Source organism: Neodiprion lecontei, chromosome 6 (assembly GCF_021901455.1).
Source record: "Neodiprion lecontei isolate iyNeoLeco1 chromosome 6, iyNeoLeco1.1, whole genome shotgun sequence".
In the NCBI taxonomy this organism is placed as follows: domain Eukaryota; kingdom Metazoa; phylum Arthropoda; class Insecta; order Hymenoptera; family Diprionidae; genus Neodiprion; species Neodiprion lecontei.
Window position 1 is genome coordinate 24,213,293 of NC_060265.1, and position 21,488 is coordinate 24,234,780.

General features: G+C 41.1%; 2 protein-coding genes across 18 annotated transcripts in view; one reads left to right on the forward strand and one right to left on the reverse strand.

Moving 5' to 3' along the window:
• Window positions 1-21,488, forward strand: part of LOC107221613 — a 200,643-nt gene that overhangs the window by 112,583 nt on the left and 66,572 nt on the right. For all 13 annotated transcript variants that reach the window (XM_046743620.1, XM_046743628.1, XM_046743621.1 and 10 more), the window contains one exon: window positions 14,279-14,417. The gene's annotated coding sequence lies outside the window, so the exon portion shown is untranslated. The remainder of the gene's footprint in view (window positions 1-14,278; window positions 14,418-21,488) is intronic.
• The window catches only part of LOC107221612 (hemicentin-2), a 302,996-nt gene continuing 282,890 nt past the window's right edge, over window positions 1,383-21,488 (reverse strand). For 2 of the 5 annotated variants that reach the window (XM_046743636.1, XM_046743635.1), the window contains 5 exons: window positions 10,707-10,917; window positions 8,649-8,705; window positions 6,616-6,766; window positions 5,473-5,633; window positions 1,383-3,357 (listed from right to left, as the gene is read on the reverse strand). In XM_046743636.1, the coding sequence (XP_046599592.1) occupies window positions 3,257-3,357; window positions 5,473-5,633; window positions 6,616-6,766; window positions 8,649-8,705; window positions 10,707-10,917 (681 nt within the window). In that variant the 3' untranslated portion in view covers window positions 1,383-3,256. The remainder of the gene's footprint in view (window positions 3,358-5,472; window positions 5,634-6,615; window positions 6,767-8,648; window positions 8,706-10,706; window positions 10,918-21,488) is intronic. The other 3 variants (XM_046743637.1, XM_046743640.1, XM_046743638.1) reach the window with 3 other exon arrangements.

Below are 21,488 nucleotides of genomic sequence, written 5' to 3' on the forward strand. Positions count from 1 at the left end.
TTACAGGTCTAAAAGCCAGACGATTTAAGCCGATGAACGATGGGATGTCATGCATGTCTGCGTGTCGTCGGTATAAGGTTGCGATGAAAACAGAAATTTTGCGTCAGTACAAGTACGCAGGTGTTTTGCGTTAAATAATTCAGCACCCTGTTCTTTGCGCATGGGTAAAAGTACGAGTGAATGTTGGATTTCTTCGATTGAACAGATTCAACTTACCTTCTTATGATTTATTTATTCTCCGCAGCGATTACTCGCAGAGTGATCGGTGAGCTTGCATAACATAATGTAACCCCGGTTGTATGAAGCGTATTATACGCGTAAGTGCGGTGAAAATTTATCCTAAAAGCAGCCGGTGGTTCTTGATCCCTATCGACGTGAAGACGTAACGTCATGCAGCACAAAAACCCCGAAGAACCCTGGCGAAGAATAAGTTATCTCTTCTCGAGAATTCAATAGGCATTTCATGATCATACGCCGTAAACGAAGCTGCTTCATCGTACGTTCCTCAGAGCTGGAAAAGCAAAGCTTCGACGGTGGAAAAAATTGGGAATATTATAAAATTAGATTACCTCACTGACCGAGGAACTGCAGATCGGGAGGTTGAGAAATCTCTTCAGCAACGCACGCATCTGCAGCGGGAACTTGATAATTCCGAATGACGAGGAGGGAGGAGAGAGGAGAGAGTAATTCGCGACTCCTTTAGCGGGATAATTTGTTAGGGAATAAAAAGTCTCCGGCAAATTATATCGCGCGAAAGAGTGAATATAATCATGTCGGAGGATATACAAGGGAATAAAATACAGTATGTTTATAAGTAAAGGTTTGAAATATAAAACAATTTGATTTTGACTCGTTACATTTATTTAAACAGCGCTTACGTCATGGAATGTTTTTACAATAAGGTCTTTGTCCTTCTTTCTCTTTTATTTTTATCATTACTTTTGCCTCACTTTTTTTTTTTTATACATTGACGTATTTTAAAGTCTCGTCACATGATACAACTAATAGTATGATTTTTATTTACAATGCTTTCTAATTATATGATAGTATAATAACCTATTGGATCCTCTGCTTGCCCAGTTTTTTTTCTGTCCATTTCTTTTTTTGATTTCGTTTTTTATTTTTTTCAACTCTTTTTCTCTGACAGAGATAGAGCTTTTCGCCACACTGGCAGCGCTGACGATTAGTTTATTTTTTCTCCTTCTTTCATTGTTCTGAGCCGTATGCTGATAATCAAATATATTTTTTGAATTCAATCAAATCGAACGTTCTTTCTTTCATAATTCTATAGTAGTGTTTATGCAGTGTGTAACAGAGTGTTATCAAAACTTGGAACTTGCTTTTGGAAATGGATTTTGAGTGGATAAATTTTCTACTGTAACTTGTTTTCTTTTTTTTTTTTTGAAATATTGTCATTTCGCGGTGACTAAATGTGATGTAGAAAAACTGATTGACACATTTCGTAAAATGTTGTGAGGGGTGAAAGAGAGATAGAGAGAGAGAGAGAGAGGAAAACGTGAAAAATCAATAAGGAACGAAACGGAGGTGATGAAAACTTCTTTAATTTCTACGCAGTGGTGTTATAAACCTAGTTTTTTTTTTGTCATTTACTTTTTTTTTTGAATCTTTTATTTTTCTATTTCATATATGAAATATTTCAACGACTTGACTTAATAATATATCATTATTATTATTATTATTATTATTTTTCTTTTATCTACCATACAGTAAATATATTTATTTCTATGTAAATTATTATATGGCTATTCGAAGTTGAAATCTATTTTTTAACAGGCAAAAGTACTTTTCGCATTACCGTAAGGTACAAGGTTGATCTGTTCAGAATCAATACTTGATTCGGTATTCTCTTGTTGTCTTCACGTTATTTTCGGCTTCGAACGATAATAACTTTCAAAAATTAATCTCCCTTAGGCCATGAGTTTATCAATATCAAATCAGTGTTAATACTAAATACACACCTTGTCATTCATGCTTAAATTTTATTACAGTATTTAATATACAACAGTTATACAACTAGTTGATTTCGTCCTAATTCAACCGCTCTATTACATAATAACAGAAACGTTCGTTTGATTGTTTTTTTTTCTTTTCTTCTTTTCTTCATGCCATCAATTATTCGACAGTTTGATCGCGGGAAGATAATGTGATGAAATTTCTTATTAACGAACAAGGGTGAGTATTTTCTCGTTTCTCTTTACGGAATTGCATAGTTAGGATTTTATTCTCAGCTTATACCGATCGTTGTTCGAACGAAGAACATCGGTTCCGTTTTGAATCAACGAAAGTTAACAATGTCTAGTATAACAAAGAACGAAAGACCGTGCGTGTGTTATACAAAGTCCCGACATTTCTGCCATGTTATACGAGCGTTAAAATACGGAAAACTACCTACACCTTCACCCGCACGTAAAATTTCACCTCTCAACGTTTGCCGATCGTTTCTTGGTAAGGTATAACAGGGTAGCTACTATTTACTTCCAAGAATCTTAATCATTCGAAATTGTTCCTTTCAGCCTCGGGCGGAAACCCGTCGGGAATTTCCACCGATACAGAGCGCTTAATGCCTGACTCAAACCGTGAACCAACTTCTTCATTATACATAAAAATTTCCAACCGGATGCCTTCTACCTCGGGTTTCATACGACCCGGGTACCCTAGATGCGTACATGCCTGTAATTCATATTCCTTTATTCGCAGTACGACTCTGCCGGATACCCCCAGGTTATGTTACGTGTACAAACGGTATTAGCTACGTAGTTATGTTATCTCGATGAAATTATAATCTATCCTAAATCATACCACATAAGTACAACTTCATATCCTTAACGCGTACGTACAATTCCCAACGTGTAGCACTTTCTGTTAAAATCTGGGAGGGGGATTAGTATTTTTTGTAAATTTTAGTTTATTCATTATATTTTATATTCGTTTGATTTATTTATCCATCTATTCAATTTTAATTATAGAAAAATGTCACTGTTTCGCAATATCTTTTTTATATCGATTGTTCAGCGTGACTTTTCACTGTGTAACAAATAATCGCTTCATAGTCAGGATCACTTTAGGACCGATTTAGCAACGCGTTCATTGTTTATATGTCCATTGTTTTCGTCGGCGAACACACTTCGCTTCCGGTTCCTTGATTTTTTCATTATCTCATACACTTGACACGCTTTGTTCAAACCGTCGTGACTTTTATAACCGATCGCGTCATGATCGTTTATTTAGAGATTGCTCACCTCAGAAAATTCGCAACCAGCAACGTCATGGTCGCCAAAAGCAGCGTTGGCGTTACCCCGCAGCTTCCGCCGTGTTGCATCGCGGCGGGATGTTCACCTGAAATTGAAAATTTTTATCCGTCAAGGAACAGGCGAAATCGTATAACGGGCTTGCGCCATAGCGAAATCAGTTTGTGGCTCGAATAACAATTACGCATCAGCGGTCACGGATAGATGAAATTTTCACCGAAGCGTATCTTTCTGATAATAATTATGCTAATTAACAATCGACACCCGCTGCAGCTCTGCCGGGACGTTTGGTTTAATTCAGGTGAGACAATAGCCGGATATCTACACCCCGAGTTTGTCTACCTCGCAGTTAGCGTATTAACCGTTAATTGTTTGCTCAATTTGCGAGGCGCCCAGCTGGTATAATATTTGCCTAAAATACGGCTGCGAATTAGAGTGCAATTCAACCTCTTTTCAGATTTCACTCCAAATATCCAATGAACCGGATACGAGTTTTAATATTCATGCTCATCGGTCAATACCGCGACAGAACGAACTTTGAAGCGTGTATAGGTGGTAGGTACATGCGTTGGTGGAACAACGTGAAATGTATGAGATGCGAAATTATAAAACTCCGGGAAAACTCCGGTTATTTGACAAACCCAAAAACTCGCCAACGCGATTCCCAACTTACTTCAGCTCAAACGTTAATTAAACTTTGAAAGAAAATCTCGGCTTTTGGTCGTGTTATGTAGTTTGTGAAAATTGATAACCCCTGCGAGGAGACGAAGTCATTCCGGGAGCCAATTGTCAAACAAACGAGAGGAAATTTCAGAGACTTTCTTCCAAAGTACATCGGTACTCAATGTCATATTGACATCAAATTCTTACTGTTTTCAATCAATGAATATTCAAACTGAGGCAAGATTCAAGTTTTATTAGGATCAGCTGAGCGATATTAATTTTATCGCGAGTCAACATATCTCATCTTCACGTATCATTCTCTATAGCTTGATGCGTATGTCAATTCTTTAAAATACATGCAAGGCGTGTAAAATGTGCCTCTTTGATGGATTGAAAATTAATCTTTTATCTCACTGATTTTCCTGGTGAATTAATTATTCTGTAGCCCAAAGTGCACGAAACCGCGAGATTCATTACTTAACCGACTAACCAAACTTGCCGCGTTATTTTGCACCGCTAAGCAACGTAAATTCAAAAGCATAGCCAATTTGCCTGAAAAATCAATCACAAATTTTCGTCATTTCAAACTATAGCCGATATGTAGATAATCTTGTTTGCGGCCAATGTATATGAATGTCTGGTAATTCGGACAAACAATTCTGTTGCTAGAGTGGTCTGAAATTTGCGGAATTTCTATAGTGGCAACTGAACAAATATGTGAGCCAGAATTCCAATTGAATTAATCAATATGAAAATGAAACGACTCGTTTTTCGATCACATTCAATGCTTTGATTATTATTAGTATTATTATTATTGTCATTATTATTATTATTATTATCATTATTATTTGAAATTTTGAAAGTAAGACATTGAGGGTAATCGATTTTTTTTTTTTTTTTTTACATATACACGCGAAAACATTTCGCACTACGGGAATGCTACGAATTAAAGTTCGCTTCCGCCTGACTTGTTTCACGACGCGACGGCACAATCGTCGTCTGAGCTGCCATAATGCACCTTGGTAAATTTTGGAAAACTTGTTGCCTGTATTCGCTGATTTTTTAAAATAATTTCACTGGTTAAAAACTGTGGAATTCGGTCCATCGGAAGAGATGATACAGAAATTTGACGGCTGTTCGTTGTACGTGTCAATATCTTTTGTCCCCGACGGTTGAATAAGCTGCGTTTCCTCACCGCACCGGTGAAACGTAGAGACAAAAGTACGTACATAACTTTGCTACCTACGCTACAACGTAGAGAGTTTAATGAACTAAACGCGTGTGTAATAACCGACCATCGCTCCTCGAGCAACGATAATATCTGCTCGAGGAGAAAAGAGAATGCGGAGTGTGAAAAGCGTCGTTGTTGCGATAGTCGCGCGATAACGACACGCGGCAGCTGAGTGCAAAAGAATTCCAGGCTGGTGCACCCCGCGCAGAGCATGTGTGCTTGCAGGGGTTGAGGATCAAAAGGAGATAGGCGGAAAGACGTGTATGTATGCATGTGCGTACGTATACCGCACATACGTATGAGACTCACCATTCAGCACGTGAACCATGACGCTCGCTGGATTCGCGTTGCTTGGAATGCAAGTATAATTTCCGCTGTCACTCAGCCTCGCCTGGGTCACCAGGAGCTTGCTGGTTGTGCCGCTCTCCGTCTTCTCGGTCTCCAGTGACACGCCGCCCCTGTGATGAACGCTGAATTATGAAAAATACTTTGCAACCAGTGCACCAACAGCAACTTGTCGGGGCGTATGCCCCGGAAAAATGTGATAATTATTGCAATTGCTTGAGCCCGAGAGAGGACGAGCAGAGAAGTCTGCTTCTACCATCCGCGGGCATTTCGCCTTTCTGCCGCCCCTTCCACTTCCCGCTTTCCACTTTTCACCCCACGCCCTTCGCATCCGGCCCTCAAGCTCTTTCCCTCATTTTCCTCCTTATCCCTCCACGTACCAGGAATGCTCTTCTCTCTAATCGCCCCAACCCAGACGTGGTGCCAAAGCGGTTAATGCCACATTTACGGAGGAGAAATATTACGCTCGAGAATCCCTTGATCTCCGACATTTTTTGCTTTTTTATTATTTTTTATTTTGCTTTTCTTTTTTTCTTTTTTTTTGTCACTTTGTTGAAAATTCTTTTCTCACTCTTCTCTTTCAAATTAAAAAGGAAACTGAATTATAACTATGATTCTGAGAAGAAAACCAGCTTTGTTTTTTCTATACACGCCTGTATGCGTCTACGTAAATATATATCAAACAACATGGGTTTTCATCAGACAATATGCTAATCACCTCTTGTTTTATAAACTTCACTAACTTATTGGATGAAACACGAAATACCAATTAGCGCACGGTTGACAATTGAATCTGCAATGTAATCAGAACTTAGATACTTATACTTGCAAATTTCCCGAAAATGTCTTGTTGTTTGCAAAGAGCAGGATAAACACGGTATCTGTGTCCATTCGATTTCTGATTCATTATTCACGGAGTAGATTGAAGGATTTACTATTCAACGACTGAATCTGATGTCAAAGGATACTATATGAAAAGAATGACGTTCACGCGGAAGTACGAATATCGGGAAAATCATTCAATAATTCAATCAAAACTCGTGAATAATGCGGCAAAAGATTGACGAGCAGTTTAATTTTAGTTGATCTATGAATAACAGGACGAACCTCGGACTGTCAAAGTCGACGATTGCAACACCGTGATGCCATGAAACGCTGCTCGGCGGTGTGCTGTGAACGTTGACGGTGCACGTGAGGCTGATGGTGCTGCCCTTTTTCACGTAAACGTCTTCTGGTCCAGAAATCTTCGCCTGAGCAGCTGTAACAAATAACATCACTTTGGTTTCTTGTGAATTTTTTCCTCCCCCAACCCCACCCCCCTCACCCCACCAGCCATTTGTTGTCTCGGCGGACCGGACCCCTCGTAAATTGTACATACATGTATATGTATAACGTATATCTATCACATTATGTACAGTATATGGCTATCCGAGGCACACTAGAAACGTACGACTTGACTAGATCGAGGCGCAGACCACGACCTGGAACATAAGTCAAGGGGAGTCACGATAGCGAACATTTCTGACGTATTTCAAACTCACTTCATGTCCTACGTGACACTGGTGGAAGCGCTGGAGTACCGCTCCTAACGTCACGTAGTCATTCGCCCACGTCCCGAGATATCCTGCAGTATGTTATATATGTGTCGGCGATTTCGTAACGTGTGAAAACTCACGTGTGCCTTTACCGTGTATAAGAGAAAAATTGATAATGGTCCATTCTTTCAGTCTATACAGCTGATCGGAATCAAGTTTATCACGTTGTAGATCCACGTGAATGTGATGATTGCTGACAAGAACAATGAGCATTCAACAATGATCATGATCCGAGCTTTCTTTAAGTTGGTAATACGGTTTTTAATCTCTTAGCGACTTCGTGCGTAACTTTTTCAATACGCACGAACAGCAAGTTTGTATGGATTGATCGGAAATAGGTCCTCAAGGTGGCCTTTTGGTCCCAATACTCCGAAAAGCCGCTTCCCGAAAAAGTTGGAGCTGGTTCGAGGCTGCTCCCCCGCCCACCCTCACCCCTTCACCCGATTGAAAAGGAAAACTCTCGATGATTGATCTGTACCTACCGACCCATGCAAACTTGGAACGACGGTCTAAGGGTATTCGCGTTATTTTTACGCAAGGTCCAGCCTCCTAGGACCTTGCAAACTTGTTCGGTTCTTCTTACTTTTTCTTTCATAGTTTTTGTCGATTTTATCTCTTACCACGCCTGGCAAACTTTTTATGTTATTCAAATATCAATACTACCCATGGGTATACGCGGAGCGACCAGGGAATACCTTTGGTGGCTAAATCTGAACCCGGTAGTCGTTATATGGGCAAGAGTAAAAAGAAGCAGGGATACGAAAATCTTGCGATATAGATGAAACGGTCAATAAATTTCGTTCATATTGGGAAAGATCATCGATCCTCTCGGTGTCTGCTCAAGTGTACCCGCCATGCGATCAGTCGCAGTTGCGTCGAGAGAAAAGATAATTCCAAATGATCTGCATTTAACGATTTCATACACGTGTCCCAAGATCCCGAGTCATTTATAGTGCGACAGTGAGTATAATGTCTCCAAGCAAATGCTGTATTCACTTTTCGAGTAAGCAATTGCCTGAACTTGGAAGGTTTTGACGTGAATTTGGTTCTCCATCTTAATTTTAAAAAAATTTATTTGCCATAGGCATAAATTTTGTTGGGTATAGTTTCCACACTTTTTTTGTCACATCTACGCAGAGTTATGTTAAAATGCAATCCATACGAGTATATGTATAGCTACGTACCTACACAGTTTATGTCATATATGTATATTGTAACAGCTATGAAAAAGATGAAGCGAGCAAAGCCTGATAGCGAAAATATGTATCATATGTTTATAATTTTTTCAATTACAATTATGCCACGCCGATGACGATGATGTAAGGCAAAGGAAATGCTGGTAAATGGCAAATGGTATATTGTAATGAAGATATCTATCAAGTACGAAGATACAATAGCTGCAGAAATGCGTTAGTCAATAAGTAGCGGTAAATGAATAAGAAAACAGCGAGGAAATTTAAAAAAATAAAATAAGGTAAACGTATACAGAACGCAGATCAACCAAAAAATAATAACAGTAATGGCAAGGCCTGGCTTGATTCTAACCTGAGTTGAAGGTCCGGTGAATGGCGTTGGGCGCGGTGGCGGGGACAGGGGCACTTTCTGGAACGGGATCACAGACATACACATCGAGTTAATTATTCAGATTTTAAAGTATCAGGCTAAAAACCTGTCGGAAAAACATCTATGAGACTGAAAAAAAACAAAATACCAACTAGAAGCTTAACGCGGTGAACTTACGCAAAGAGTCTACAGTAAAAGCAAAAGAAACACCCGGGTCACCTTGCTATTCTACCTCTAAAAGTAAAGTACGAGCGAGTGACTAAAATCGAGGCCATTTAGATAGAACCTTAATACAGCTCTGGATCGTAGTCGAAGCAATAGGATAAAATCGACGCTGGCAAGTTTTTGCGATGATCCTTTCGGGGTAAAATAACATCCGCGAAGTAAAATACCTGCCGAACTAGGGTATTAGCTCTTCTTTTTCTGTCTAATTTTTTTTCTCGTTCTTCGCCAGCTAGCGCGAGGGATAATTTTAAGGGTTGGCGAGAAGAGGGTGAGGGCGAAAGAAGGCAACAAAAAGGTACCGTGGTCTCTCACGCGGTTGGCGGTGTATTCATCGTCCTTCTTACATCGACGTTTAAACGTAAGCTCTCCAAGTTCGAACCGAACGGTGGCGCGGAGAGAGAGATAAGGCCTGCGGCAGGCTGGGAAAACGGTCAGTTTCGGGAAAAGTTTAAACAAATTTGATTCGAAGTCGCGGGGTCCGAATATATTTCGGGCAAATTCCTCACCCCGCTGATCCACTTCCGATATCATTTGGGATACGCTCTTAGCGCGTCCAGCGATCCTCGCGCGATCAACAAGAGCTACACTTGTAGTTTTTGCTGAAAACTTAAAGTTGGGAGCTCGAACTTAGTTCTGACTTTATTACCCATAGTCGTTGAGTGTAATTAACTTGAAGAACAATTACGTCAACTCCTCGTTCGAACTATCAGACTTTCCGCACTAGCCCGCCCAACCGCCTTCAACCCCCCAACTCTCCTATCTCTTTCTCGGCCCACCTCCTCCCTTACCCACCCCTTCGCCGTCGGACGTAACTTTTCCGATCTTGCCTCCTGACACTTAAGAGTCTTCACACCAGAGTGCTAAAACTTTCCGATACACTTAATTTCAAGCCTTTGAGAGTGCTCCATTTTCGAGTTTTCAAGTAGGTTTATGTACGAAGCAAGTTCGATTGTCGTGCCGGATAAACATTATTTATCTTACAAGATTACACGCGTTGATGGGGGATCGGCATGCGGGACTGGTCGACTCCGCTTGGAAAAATCAAATTCGATCCACGGTTCATGCATTGGTTAAATCGTATCTACTAATCAGTGAAAACCCTTCAATGTCCTTCAATTTCAAACAACTCATTTCAGCCTTCTGTTACATACATGTACGAGCTGTTTATCCAGCTTGATACTTTTTTTTTTACAGTGGTCAGGTTCAGATTCATCATGCAATATTGAATCAGGAGGATGTTGTGTTGTCTAGGTTTGTTTTTGTCTCGACATATGAATCATGCCCGTACATCAGTTCGGTGGTGGAAAAAATGATTACTTTTCTCTAATTCACTCGAGAGCAGTTATGATGGATTAAACAAGCCTCGTGTTGTGTAAGCTCGCTCGTAGATACGTATTTTTTTCACTAAATATTTTGCCAAAATATCCTCGCGTTGTATACACATACTCAACTATTTTCGTAGACGTGAGAAAAAAAAAAAAAACTTGCCGACTTCGCCGTACGCGGCGATGAAATGTGGGAAATGCAATTTTTTGTGAATGGAAATAAAATCTAGCTTCACTTGGGAATACAAATTTTGGTTCCACACCTGGTAAAGTTAACAAGTCCTTCCACTGTGTGTAAGTTAGCTGAAGGCAAAATGTTTTTCTGGCAAAATTATAAAGGATAAATTATATCATCATCAATCGATCGAGTTTGCGAGCCTCTTTCCTCCTCGGTGCTATTTCTCCTCGATAACAAAGCTGATCGTTTCCGGCTGACAAAATGCGATCTATGATATACTTAATATTGGTGCGTACGTTGCGCTAGGTTTACCTTCAACGCTAAGGAGAATCGCTAAGTTGATTTTCGGCTCAGTGTTAACCTGGCACTCGTAGATCCCGGCGTCCCTTGGCTGGACATATTCGATTTTGAGATCCCAGTCGTCCGAAGACTCCGGGTGTAAAACGGCGAACCTCGCGTCGCCTGTGTAAGTGAAGATTGCTGACGTCAGGATGTGGAGATCTCTTTTACGCATCCACGAGACCTGGAAAACCCAAAAGTACGTGCGTTTTTACTTCAAGTTAGATTTCTTGTTTTTCCAGTTCCTCTAAAATCGTTATTGCAAATTCTGATTTCATTTTTTCGATACTTATACAGGATGTCTAATTTTTTCGGCGACCAGGAAACCATGACGGTTAAGAATTTTCAGCTATTTTCAGGTCGTTAGATACCCTGTTATACTCGTAATTCGTGTGTCGGATTTTCGGATCAAAAATCCATGGTGACATTTCTGAAATATTTATCTTACACTGGCAAATACGAGGGAAAGTGGAGAAAAAATTGAATTTGAAAAATTTGGATCCAACATTTTTGAGGTGGCCGGCTTCCCTAAATCAAAATTTTTTTGGTAGCTTGGATATTGGGATATTTAGTATAACTATGAGTGAACGGTAATAAAAATCGATCATTTAAACAACTATCATTATGTTATTTCCTCAAGTTTTACAATATTTGGTGCTTCGTTTTCGAACATCCACTTTGAGCCCTGTAATATCTACATCAAAATTCGGAATCACCAGCTTAAAAAATCGACATTTTCCCATCACTATCAATATCATGGCACTTTAATGGCGATGCTTTTTCCGTTCAGTAGTAAAAGTTGGCAAGTGTCAGACGCTAACGTCTACCGCAATAATTAGGCAACCAGATACGCACCGATGTACGCATCAGGCGTCGGATGCAGGAGAATTTGCGATTCTGTCGACAGAAAGGCAGGCGAAGCCTTTGTGAAACAGAAGGATATCAGAAAACAAAAAAAAAAATGTAATTTTTTTAAAAGTATCCGTTTCCCGTCACGGCTGCTCGAGGCTCGACGGGATGATTGAAGGATCTTTTCCACCGACCTCCTCCCTCGGTTTGCCGAGAGTTCGTTGTCGAGTATCTATTTACACGTTAGGGAGCTGTACACATACAACGTCGATGGGAAACTGACGTGCCGTTTTCAGCTGGGAAAATTTTCACGGCTCCATGACAGAGGGGCGATATATCCGTATAACACATACGCCTACTCCCGGCTAAGCCCGGCTTCTAGTATCTCCGCTGTAATCTATGTGTACACATCATTCAACGCGTATAACTTGAGCTTCCCCGCAGCTTTTGTCTACCTGCCTCTCTGATGCTGCGCACTTTGTTAGATTGGCTGATTTGCCAAATTTAATCCCCTTTCGATCAATGTATATACATGTGTGTGTGTGTGTGTGTGTGTGCGTGCGTGTGCGTGCGTGTGCGTGTGTGTGTGCACCTGATATCACGCGGTGTTCCGCGTATTGTGATGCAAATTGTTTGCTGACTAGTCTCACCACAGTCTACGCATCGCCTACAATACTCATTCGACTCGGGTTCGACGCCAGTTGCTGATCGCTACATTATCGTAGATACCCGGAATTGTACCGATTCTATGGGTTGCGATGATATTGTAACGAAGTTGCGTTCACGATCCTTATAGATTCTGGTACTACTGATGCCGATATAATATTCAGTCATTAAATGCTTAATAATTTGTCTAATGTACGGTTATTCCGCCAACGAGAATTATCGTAGAAACAGTCAGTCTCCAGACTTCAACCGGAGCACTTCAAGTCAAAATATATCCGCGTTTTTCATACATTATTCATTGTTGTGAGATTTGTTTGACTCGACGTTTCTTCGTTACGCACGGAGAACCCATTCATTTCTTCAGACGCAATTCGATCCTAGATTGTCCTTTACTACAATACTATATTTTTCACCTGCGATCCGACGTACGTTTCGTTTTGTGATTCGATTTCAGCGAAATAGCATCTCGTGCACTCTCCACCGCCTGCTTGAACCCCACCCCCCCACCCCTTTTTTAGTTTCTCAAACAACTCGGCAGGAATCTCAAATGAAAATCTCATTACTTACAACATCATTTCAATCATGTTACCTGTGGTTCAAATACTTTGAAACGATTCTTTTGCAGTACCACTTTTAGGGGTACTTTTTCGGCTCTGAAACGTGTTTCATCGTCAGAAACAAAAGGATCGGATAATAGGCTTGCGGGAGAAAATCAAGTACCGTGCATTTTTTCTCTTCTCTGTTTTTCTTTGGTCAAATACAGCAAACGTAGCGATTGAAACTAAGTCACGCGTGACGATTGTCTCGGCATAATGTGTTGGAGCAAGAACGGGACCTCCCTTCGAAAAAAAGGGGAATAAAAAGACGCTGAAGTCACAAATCAAAATGTTATAAGATTATTACCATTGTTTGTATCAGAAAGAAAAAAATCTTAGAAGAACTTGGATTCGATATCTTTGATATCCTTGACTCTACAACCCTCATGGGGTGATAAATAAATTGCAAAAGTATCGGTATCAATACAGTCTAGGGGTCGCGATTTATTGAAGGGTGAATAAGAAAGAAAAGGAAAGGAAAGGAAAAAAAATAAAAAATCAGAAATCTAGAAAAAAAAAATAGTATAAAAAAGAAAATTTCTTTACTCCCACTAGTTTTCTTGCGCAGTCTTTCTCTTTCGCTCTTGCGAAACAAAGACGCGCGCATTGCCTATACCCCGAGCGAGAGTCTATACAACGAGCAGGCGAAAAAATGTGCCAAGTTTCTCGGAGGCCATTACGTTCTGGGTGCCGTTTGGGTGCCGTTTGGGGCCGTTACGGATTGCCGAGAGCCCCGGGAGCTGCCCTGACAATTACGGGCGCACGTGCTCGCGTTCCCCACTTGAACACCACCCCCATTTCTAATACACAGGGCTCTGATGGGAAATTGAACGTATGTTCCCTTACGCCGAGATTTCGTGTCGTTTCACCTAAGTGATGCAGCTCTTCCTCTCGTCCAGACAGATATAACGTGTAGTATATATACGGTACCCGCGAGATCGTTCTCCCGCTGATGAAGGTTATTTTGGTTTGGTTCTGTTACAACGATTGCACCTGTTTCTCTTCATCTTTTTCCTTTCTTGCTTCTCCCGCCGCTTCTGCTGCCGCTGCTGGCTGCTTACTCTTGAATATCTCTTTGACCGACGACAGATGTTTTATATGTATACGTGAAGAGCTTTTCCGATGTCAACTCACCCCACCAAGATAGATTTACATGCTTTACATGCGGCATAACTTTTAGTTTACTTTCTGCACGGATAAGGGGGCAGCTTAAACAACTTCTCCTTCAAACAAGAAGTTTAATCTCGGACTCTGCAGTTTTGCGAGTGGAAAATCAACCCTGGGCATGATACATTCGGGTTAAGCTACCGAAGAGAAAAGGATATAAAAATGAAAAAACCTCAGCGATCCTTGCTCGAGCGAGATGATCTGCATTTACATTTTATCTCTGTCCGTGTGTCTTATGTTTATTTGTTTTTTTATTTTCACTTTCAGAACTTCGGCATTATTCGACGTGAAGGTGAAAAATGTCTCATGGAATGAAGAATTAATGGAAAGTGGTGGAAACGAAACTGGATGGCGAGGCGTTCGTCCGTGACAATTAGAAGACTATCTGCCCTCTTTTCAATCTCAGGTGAGTAATTCATTACTGCTTTTGATTCGCTCGTATTTTTTAATGACACGGATGAGGATGGGTATAAAACTTTTCAATTTTATTAATTGACCTCGTGATATGGTTCAACCCCCTTTGAGAGAATTTTGTCATCTGATAATGGAGAAAAAAAAAACCTCATTTTTCATTATTTATGTAGAAGGTTTAAGGAGGACAAAATCGAAGGGTGAAGGTTTCACGGTCGATCACGGTACGGTGACATCTGATTCGTGCGATAATAATCGTACTATTATACCAATCGGAAACCATGCTTGAAAGTTTTAAACCGTCTAAGGAATTTCCGCCTCGTGATGATCGATATACCTGGTATATTTCCGTAGGGAACGAGGGTTGGAAACTCCGTCTCGCTTCCTCCGACATTATTGCTGCGGAGTCAGCCAATTAGCGCGGGAAATTTAAAAAGTCTATAGGCATGGAACGATTTTTTTTTAATAAGAAACAATTTGGGCACGTACAATACCGAGATCAGAGAGGATTCGGCAAGCAGTGGCAGAGCTGCTCAAAGTAATTCGTGCATCTGGGGGACGTTATTATAGTGCGGGTAAAGTCAAGTCAAACTTAAAATCTGAGGGAGTAAAGTTTCTGTGTGGAGACCATTAAAATGTAAATTAAAATACGTACGCTCGCGTATCTCTTAACATCCCTGTTCTTTTTCTCCCCGTTGTTTCCACCCATAAAGCCCTGTTATCATTTCGCACCTTTTGTATAATTCGTTCCCAGTCCACGGTAAATTAAATATTTTCCCTTCTCTCATTATTCGCCACTCTCTCATACCCTTGAATTTCTTTCCTCCTCGATGTACAGGCACAATCTTTTGTACGCTATATTCTCTTCCTCAGCGGAAGAATTTCTTTTCGTCGCATACTCCTGCCGGACTCGCAAAATTTTCTTTAGGTCGTTTGACTCACGTTTATCGTACATTTCAACCGAGTTAAATAATTTGCTTTCGAATTGTAAAATGGAGGAATCATTCTCAATGTACATACATTAATCTATTCACTAATTTGACGGACGCTGGGTGAAAAAGACGCGTGCGACGATAGATACGCAGTATAATGGCAGACATAATATTGTTTCCGGATTCTCGCATGATATTAAAAACTCGAGGGTGTCGCTTTTATATCGTTGAGACGAAGTCTCGCGGGGCAGAATGTTACATCATTTTTATATGTAGAGGGTTCGTGCGTGAGAAAGAAACAGAGAGGGAGAGAGAGAGATAGAGTGGCCTAACAAATGTTTTCTGTGTAGCCGCGTAACCTTTCTACGGGGATGAAAAAATATGCGTTTAATTCACTCAAAAACGAAGGGGGGGAAACATGAAAATAAAATATTAATCGAGACTGCTGAAGGGTGAATCCGCAGGTTGGTGTACATGGCGGTCAATAAAAGTCGCTCTGAAACCTGTCGGGGAGGCGTCCGATTTCCAAGAAAAATTAGTTTCCCCAACATTTTACGTATGGAAATTATTTTCAAACGTCTCTATTTCATCAAGAGAATTTGACCACGTCTTTCCTTGATTCTGGGCAAGGATCAGGATTACGAGGCACGGGGAATGAAATTCCGGGAGACACGCTGAAGGCGAACGGGAATTCTCTTGGCAACAATTTCGAATCCACGAATCCGCGATAAGGAGCGAAGTCGGAAAACCTTTACGTGGCACTGGAAATGCCACTTTCTGCTTAGGTCAACCGAAAGCCGGAAGGAATTTCTCGCTTTTGCCCAGCTTGCGCCGGAAACTCCGCGGGTTCGTACATATATAATATGTCCTTTTTATTCGTTCAAACGAGGGGCTGCACACCGATCTAAAATACTCGAGTTCACCACGCTGCGCAGGGTGCATTTGTGACGGACATGTGATCCGGTATTCTGTTTCATTTCTATCATTCCTTCGCGGATCACCTTTCAAGTCCAGAACTCATACGCTTAATTTCACCGCGTACACTGTAACATTTTTTGATGAAAATTTCTGAAAGACCGGATCCTTCGGTACACGTCAGTGATTACAGGTCTGACTTATCCAAATAAAATTTTTCTCATTGTCAGAAACTTGTACTTCTTTCGACAATTCTCGGGTAGATGTATCAGAGAATTTTTCAGATCAACCGTGTATGTCTATTAAATAAAAAAAATTCTCCCGAGTTTGATATCACGTGAAAGTTTTGAGGTAAAAACTGTTTGACCAAAGGATACAACACGGGTTGCAAGAATAGGGGAGTGTGGCAGATGGTCGAAAAATAGACCAAATCGAATTTATCAACGGTGCACTAGCCAAGTCCGGGTTATGATTCGGTTTATCGGGCAAACGTAACCGGGTAAAGCGATCCTCGGGTAGCGCGGAAAGGCTTGGACTGCAGGAAATTTGCCCAGGAGATAAAAGGAATCTAGGTTATCCATCAGCCGAGCGCCCGGACGAGGGGATGAACGCAACGAGGTGGGGGAGGTCAGGAATAAGGCGCAGGCTCAAGTACGGAACTAATTAGTATTGGCCGTCGTCCTGCAGCCCCCGGTGAAAGCCTCGCCGCCGAGGGACGAAGGTGTTGCTAGAGGCGTCTTGGGGGTAATTCCGCCTAATGAGCTGCCTCTGGTCCAACGATCCCTTTTTTACTTTACTCCGTACGGATACGGCCAAGTCGTATTGCAGCTGACCGGCCATCAGGACGGATTCCGCATCCCATCTCGGCTAGTAGATTATCGCAACGCTTGGCGATAACGTTTGTCCGACCATTGTTTCAGCAGACCCTGATTGTACACACCCCTACTTTTCTGAACCGAATCATCAGGGACGAAATGCTTTCGTTAAACTCTGGCAGAACGGAACCGTAAACTCACTCGCGCGACTATATGTTTAGGTACTTTTTTCATGCGTAAATGCTAAATTATACGTCACTCGTGCGACGAGGGGAGAGAAAGTTTGTAATGTTTCAGCGACGTTACTCTGTTCATGATTATTAGGGTCCACCTATCTTTCTATGTAGACATTTATTGCTGGTTAAATATCATGGGTATGGTAATACAGTTTTCTTTTTAGTTGTTTCTCTTTTCGCTCACAATTAATAAGGGCAAACGAATCGCTCCATGTTTTACACCTTTTTGGTATCCCTTATGTGTACAACGTCTATACATTCGTTTAGATGTATAATATAGTTGTGTTTACTGAGGACAGCTGTTTAACGAACCGTACATAATGATACTTGCTCAAGTCAATTGAAATTTAGCAGAGATAGAGAGAGGGGAAAATTTTTTTAAGCCGAAAGCGTGGAATAATCAACGTCCCTTAACAAGTTTGAAATGTAAGTGCCTTGTAATTAAAGACAAACCCAGCGAGGCTGTTGTCGTTAGAAAAGTATACAAAAGCTCTCCTCCCCGGTTTACATCTCGAATTCTAATTTTTTAGTCGAGGAGAGACTCTTCAGTTCCTCTTTTCCACCCTTCGTGGCAATTCATGTTTCATCGTGCTCTTCACTACTGGCAAGTTCAATACATTTTTTAATGGCAAAAACTTTTCCTCGGCAAAGGGTTTCGTGCGATCTCATTATTCCTTGAGGAAGGAAATACATTTCTCTTTATAATTGGGAAATTTTATATTCTTCAATTTGACATCTTTAGGACGTGCCTTTTATACACATATTGTACAGTCAACGGTCATAATTGTTTGTTGAACATGGTCCACAAGTTCGCTGCCGAAAATTAAACGCTCTTGTTTGCTCGCTCATCTTCAGAGTTTTCTCCTATTTTATTTTGGCTGTTTGCAGAGTCTGGATTTTCCGTTTATACTTGTTCTTTCCTCTTTCGTATGAAATCGCGTTTCGAAGCAAAGATGTTTCCTTTGAAAGGGCGAACTTCAAATATTCAGTCATGAATATTAATTCAAGTTACAAAATGTCTCGAAGCTTTATAATCTTTCGGCTGATTTCAAAATAAAATTGGTTCGCCGGTACGATAAATTCAATTTTCTCAATCGACGGGGGATTTCCCATCGGAAGGAAAGAGCTAACGCTCATGACACTTGTGTTTTTCCTTTTTTATTTTTCCTCAGTGTAAAACTTTCCACGAATTCAATGCGGTACGTCGAGTTTAAGCTGATCAGACGTGCACGGTTTTGGAATCAGTTTGACGAAGAAAGAACGAAGAAGAAAAAAAATAAGAAAAAAAATTCAAAAAACATACAACGCAGTATCGGTGATTCTCAATGCCGATAACAGAGTTCAAGAAATACACCTGTCCGGATGTATTTTCAGTCACGATCTACCGCTTTATATTTCCATGCCGCTTTATTACGTTATACAGTTGTAGGAAGAGCCGCGTTACCTGACCGGCTTTAGGTTGTGCACGGTGGTTGAAATATTACCTGCCTGCGCATCTTCTCCATATCTCAACGTGGTTGTTAGTATACCCGTGTGGATTGAACCCGCACCTCGAGTAGCGCGGGCGGCGTAGTGAATACGACACAGAGCGAGAATAGCGAGAAAGATTGCGACCGATTTCATTGTTCCAGAGGTGCGCTGCGTGTGCGACTTCTCGAACACGCGGGATTTCCGGATTTATTTCATATTGCCGATGCATCGCATCACGATTTCTCCCGCGTTATCTTGCAACTGTCGCTGCAGTATACGGAGGTATAAAAATATTTGCCATCGAACGTCGACGAATGTCGCAGTTTTCCCTGCGTCGATTCAAAAGACGTGGGCGAAAAATCGAGCAATTTACATTTCATTAAAAATTTTCCACCGTGATTCGTATTTACCGGATTAAACTGAACCATCGTAGCGACGCCCTTTTATTCGCGCAAAACCGCGTGGGACAAACGCCCTTTCACGATCCACTCGGAGCCTTCGACTTTACGACCGAGTCTCTAGATTAGGATTTATTTTAATCCTGAAGGACCGTCTTTTCGCGGGCTCTCACCGACTACGTTCTTACTTCACCCGGCCTCCTCGGCACTCTCGCCCCCTATCCCCGATTTGCCCGGAGCCTGCGGCGCGGTCTTAAATCAATTGATTCGCCGGTCGTTTCAAGACTTCATGATGCCTATTTTGCGAGCGCCTCATCCGCCGGCCGTATAAGATTATTAGCCTCGGCTTGCGGAGTCTTCTTGATTTTTCACTTTTATACTTCTCTTATTCCTCGCTCCCTGGTGAGCTCTGGTAACCCAGAATCGTGAAGGGCAAATTGAGGAATAAAGGCGGTGGAGAAATCACCCTTATTCAGCCGAACGGAAAAATTCAACCATCTTGTACAATTACGCTCCGTGCAGAACACGTGTTAGGATGTTTCGATAATACTGTTATTCTCCGTGATAATATTCTTCGCTCGAGTATCCCAACCTTGCGTGTATGTTCAAAACTGGATTTTCAGTCACGTTCAAAAGTGCCGTATTCGCCTCACGTTTCGGACAAATAATTCGTTTAAGAAAACCCCCAAAAAAAGTAACCATAATAATATCAAACATTCAACATAATTTCGAGGAATGTTGGATTTTCTTTGGGTGTGTGCAGCAGAGGATTTTCATCCGGCGAGAAGATATGCGTGTCAGATGTCGCGAAAAATATACGGCAATTAATAATAAAATATATTTTTTTTCGTACGGGACATTTTTGAATATGTCAAAAATGGATTAATTTCCCAAATGAAGTTGCGTTTATTAATATTTGTGGTGAATAAATGTGTGAAATAATAAATATTTTCGTAAACAGAAAACATAGTAGGCTGTATTTCTCTATATTTCTCTATTTTGGAGATTGTTTGCGTTGATTAACTTTTTTAGATCCCAATTCAATGTATCATATACCATGCGGTCGTTACGGGCGAAATCGGGTGAATCAATCTCTGAAGTTTTCCGTATCAATTTATTCCGTTGACCACGTGATCAGCACCTGAAGTAGAGCGTCTGAAAAGGTACACGCCTGCATAAAATCTCCATAGAGATGTCTGACACATTTTTTACCTTCAACTGTCGAGAGATTGAAATCTAACCAACCGAAAAAGTTGAAACTGGACAAGGTTTCGTAGAAATCTTGCAATCTTTCGATTCCATTTCATGTTTCTAACTTTCGGCGATTTCTCGTTTCTTCTTTTTATTATTTTCTTTTTTCCATTTTCCACGAGGAAAGAAATACGATATACGCATTGAAATTAAAAAGCTTCTACAGACAGTCACATCATCGTGTGTTCATGCGTGTACCTGCACGAACATTGAGTTGGAATGAAAATAACAACTATATGCACGACTTGCACTGTTGTCGGTAAGTACACGAGATGTTTCTTTGTACTACGCGAAGCCTCCAGCAAACCGTGTGTCGAGTGCCTCCTACAATATCACGGACACACGTCACTCGACCTCGTCGAGCACCTGAGACTAACTTGACCTTATTCAACCACACCGACACCTTGCCAGGTTGTAATTGCTCCGCCTCTAGGCGCTGCTTGACGTTGTCAAGCGAGCAGGCGAAATTACGTGGGCGGTTGGTCATATATACCCAATATCTTAAACACCCGAAGGGTGGTTCAATTAACGATAATTGTTACTTCTCACACCGATAGAATCTCAATCGTTGCTGAACAAAATTTTTGTTTCGATATTTATTCAACTTAGCCCGCTGTGGTTTCGATCTTGCGAAACAAATATACTGTATGCATACGTCAATGGGGATGGCGGAGTAATTAATTAATTGACGCACAAGTCGCGAAAAGAGCACTCGCCAGATTCGTTCCCTCGCGTTATTTTTACCGCGTTATATTTCCGTATGACACGGGAGCTTGGGATTGTATTTTGTGAAAAGAGCTTCAGCGGGAGTTAATTTATCGGGGAATACTTAATGCGTGTAGTTGATTTTTTTCATCGACCCCAGGTGACATACATTTGTAACAAGTCTCGAAAGAGGAATAGAGGAGGAAAAAGAGTCGGTAAAAATTTTGCTTTGAACGACGCTGTGTCTTCCGCTATTGTGAGTCGCGGAGGACTCAGTGACCTTTGAAATAAAAGCTCGGATAGCATAATTATTACCGTTGGCAATCTTTGCCCCAGCCGCGTAT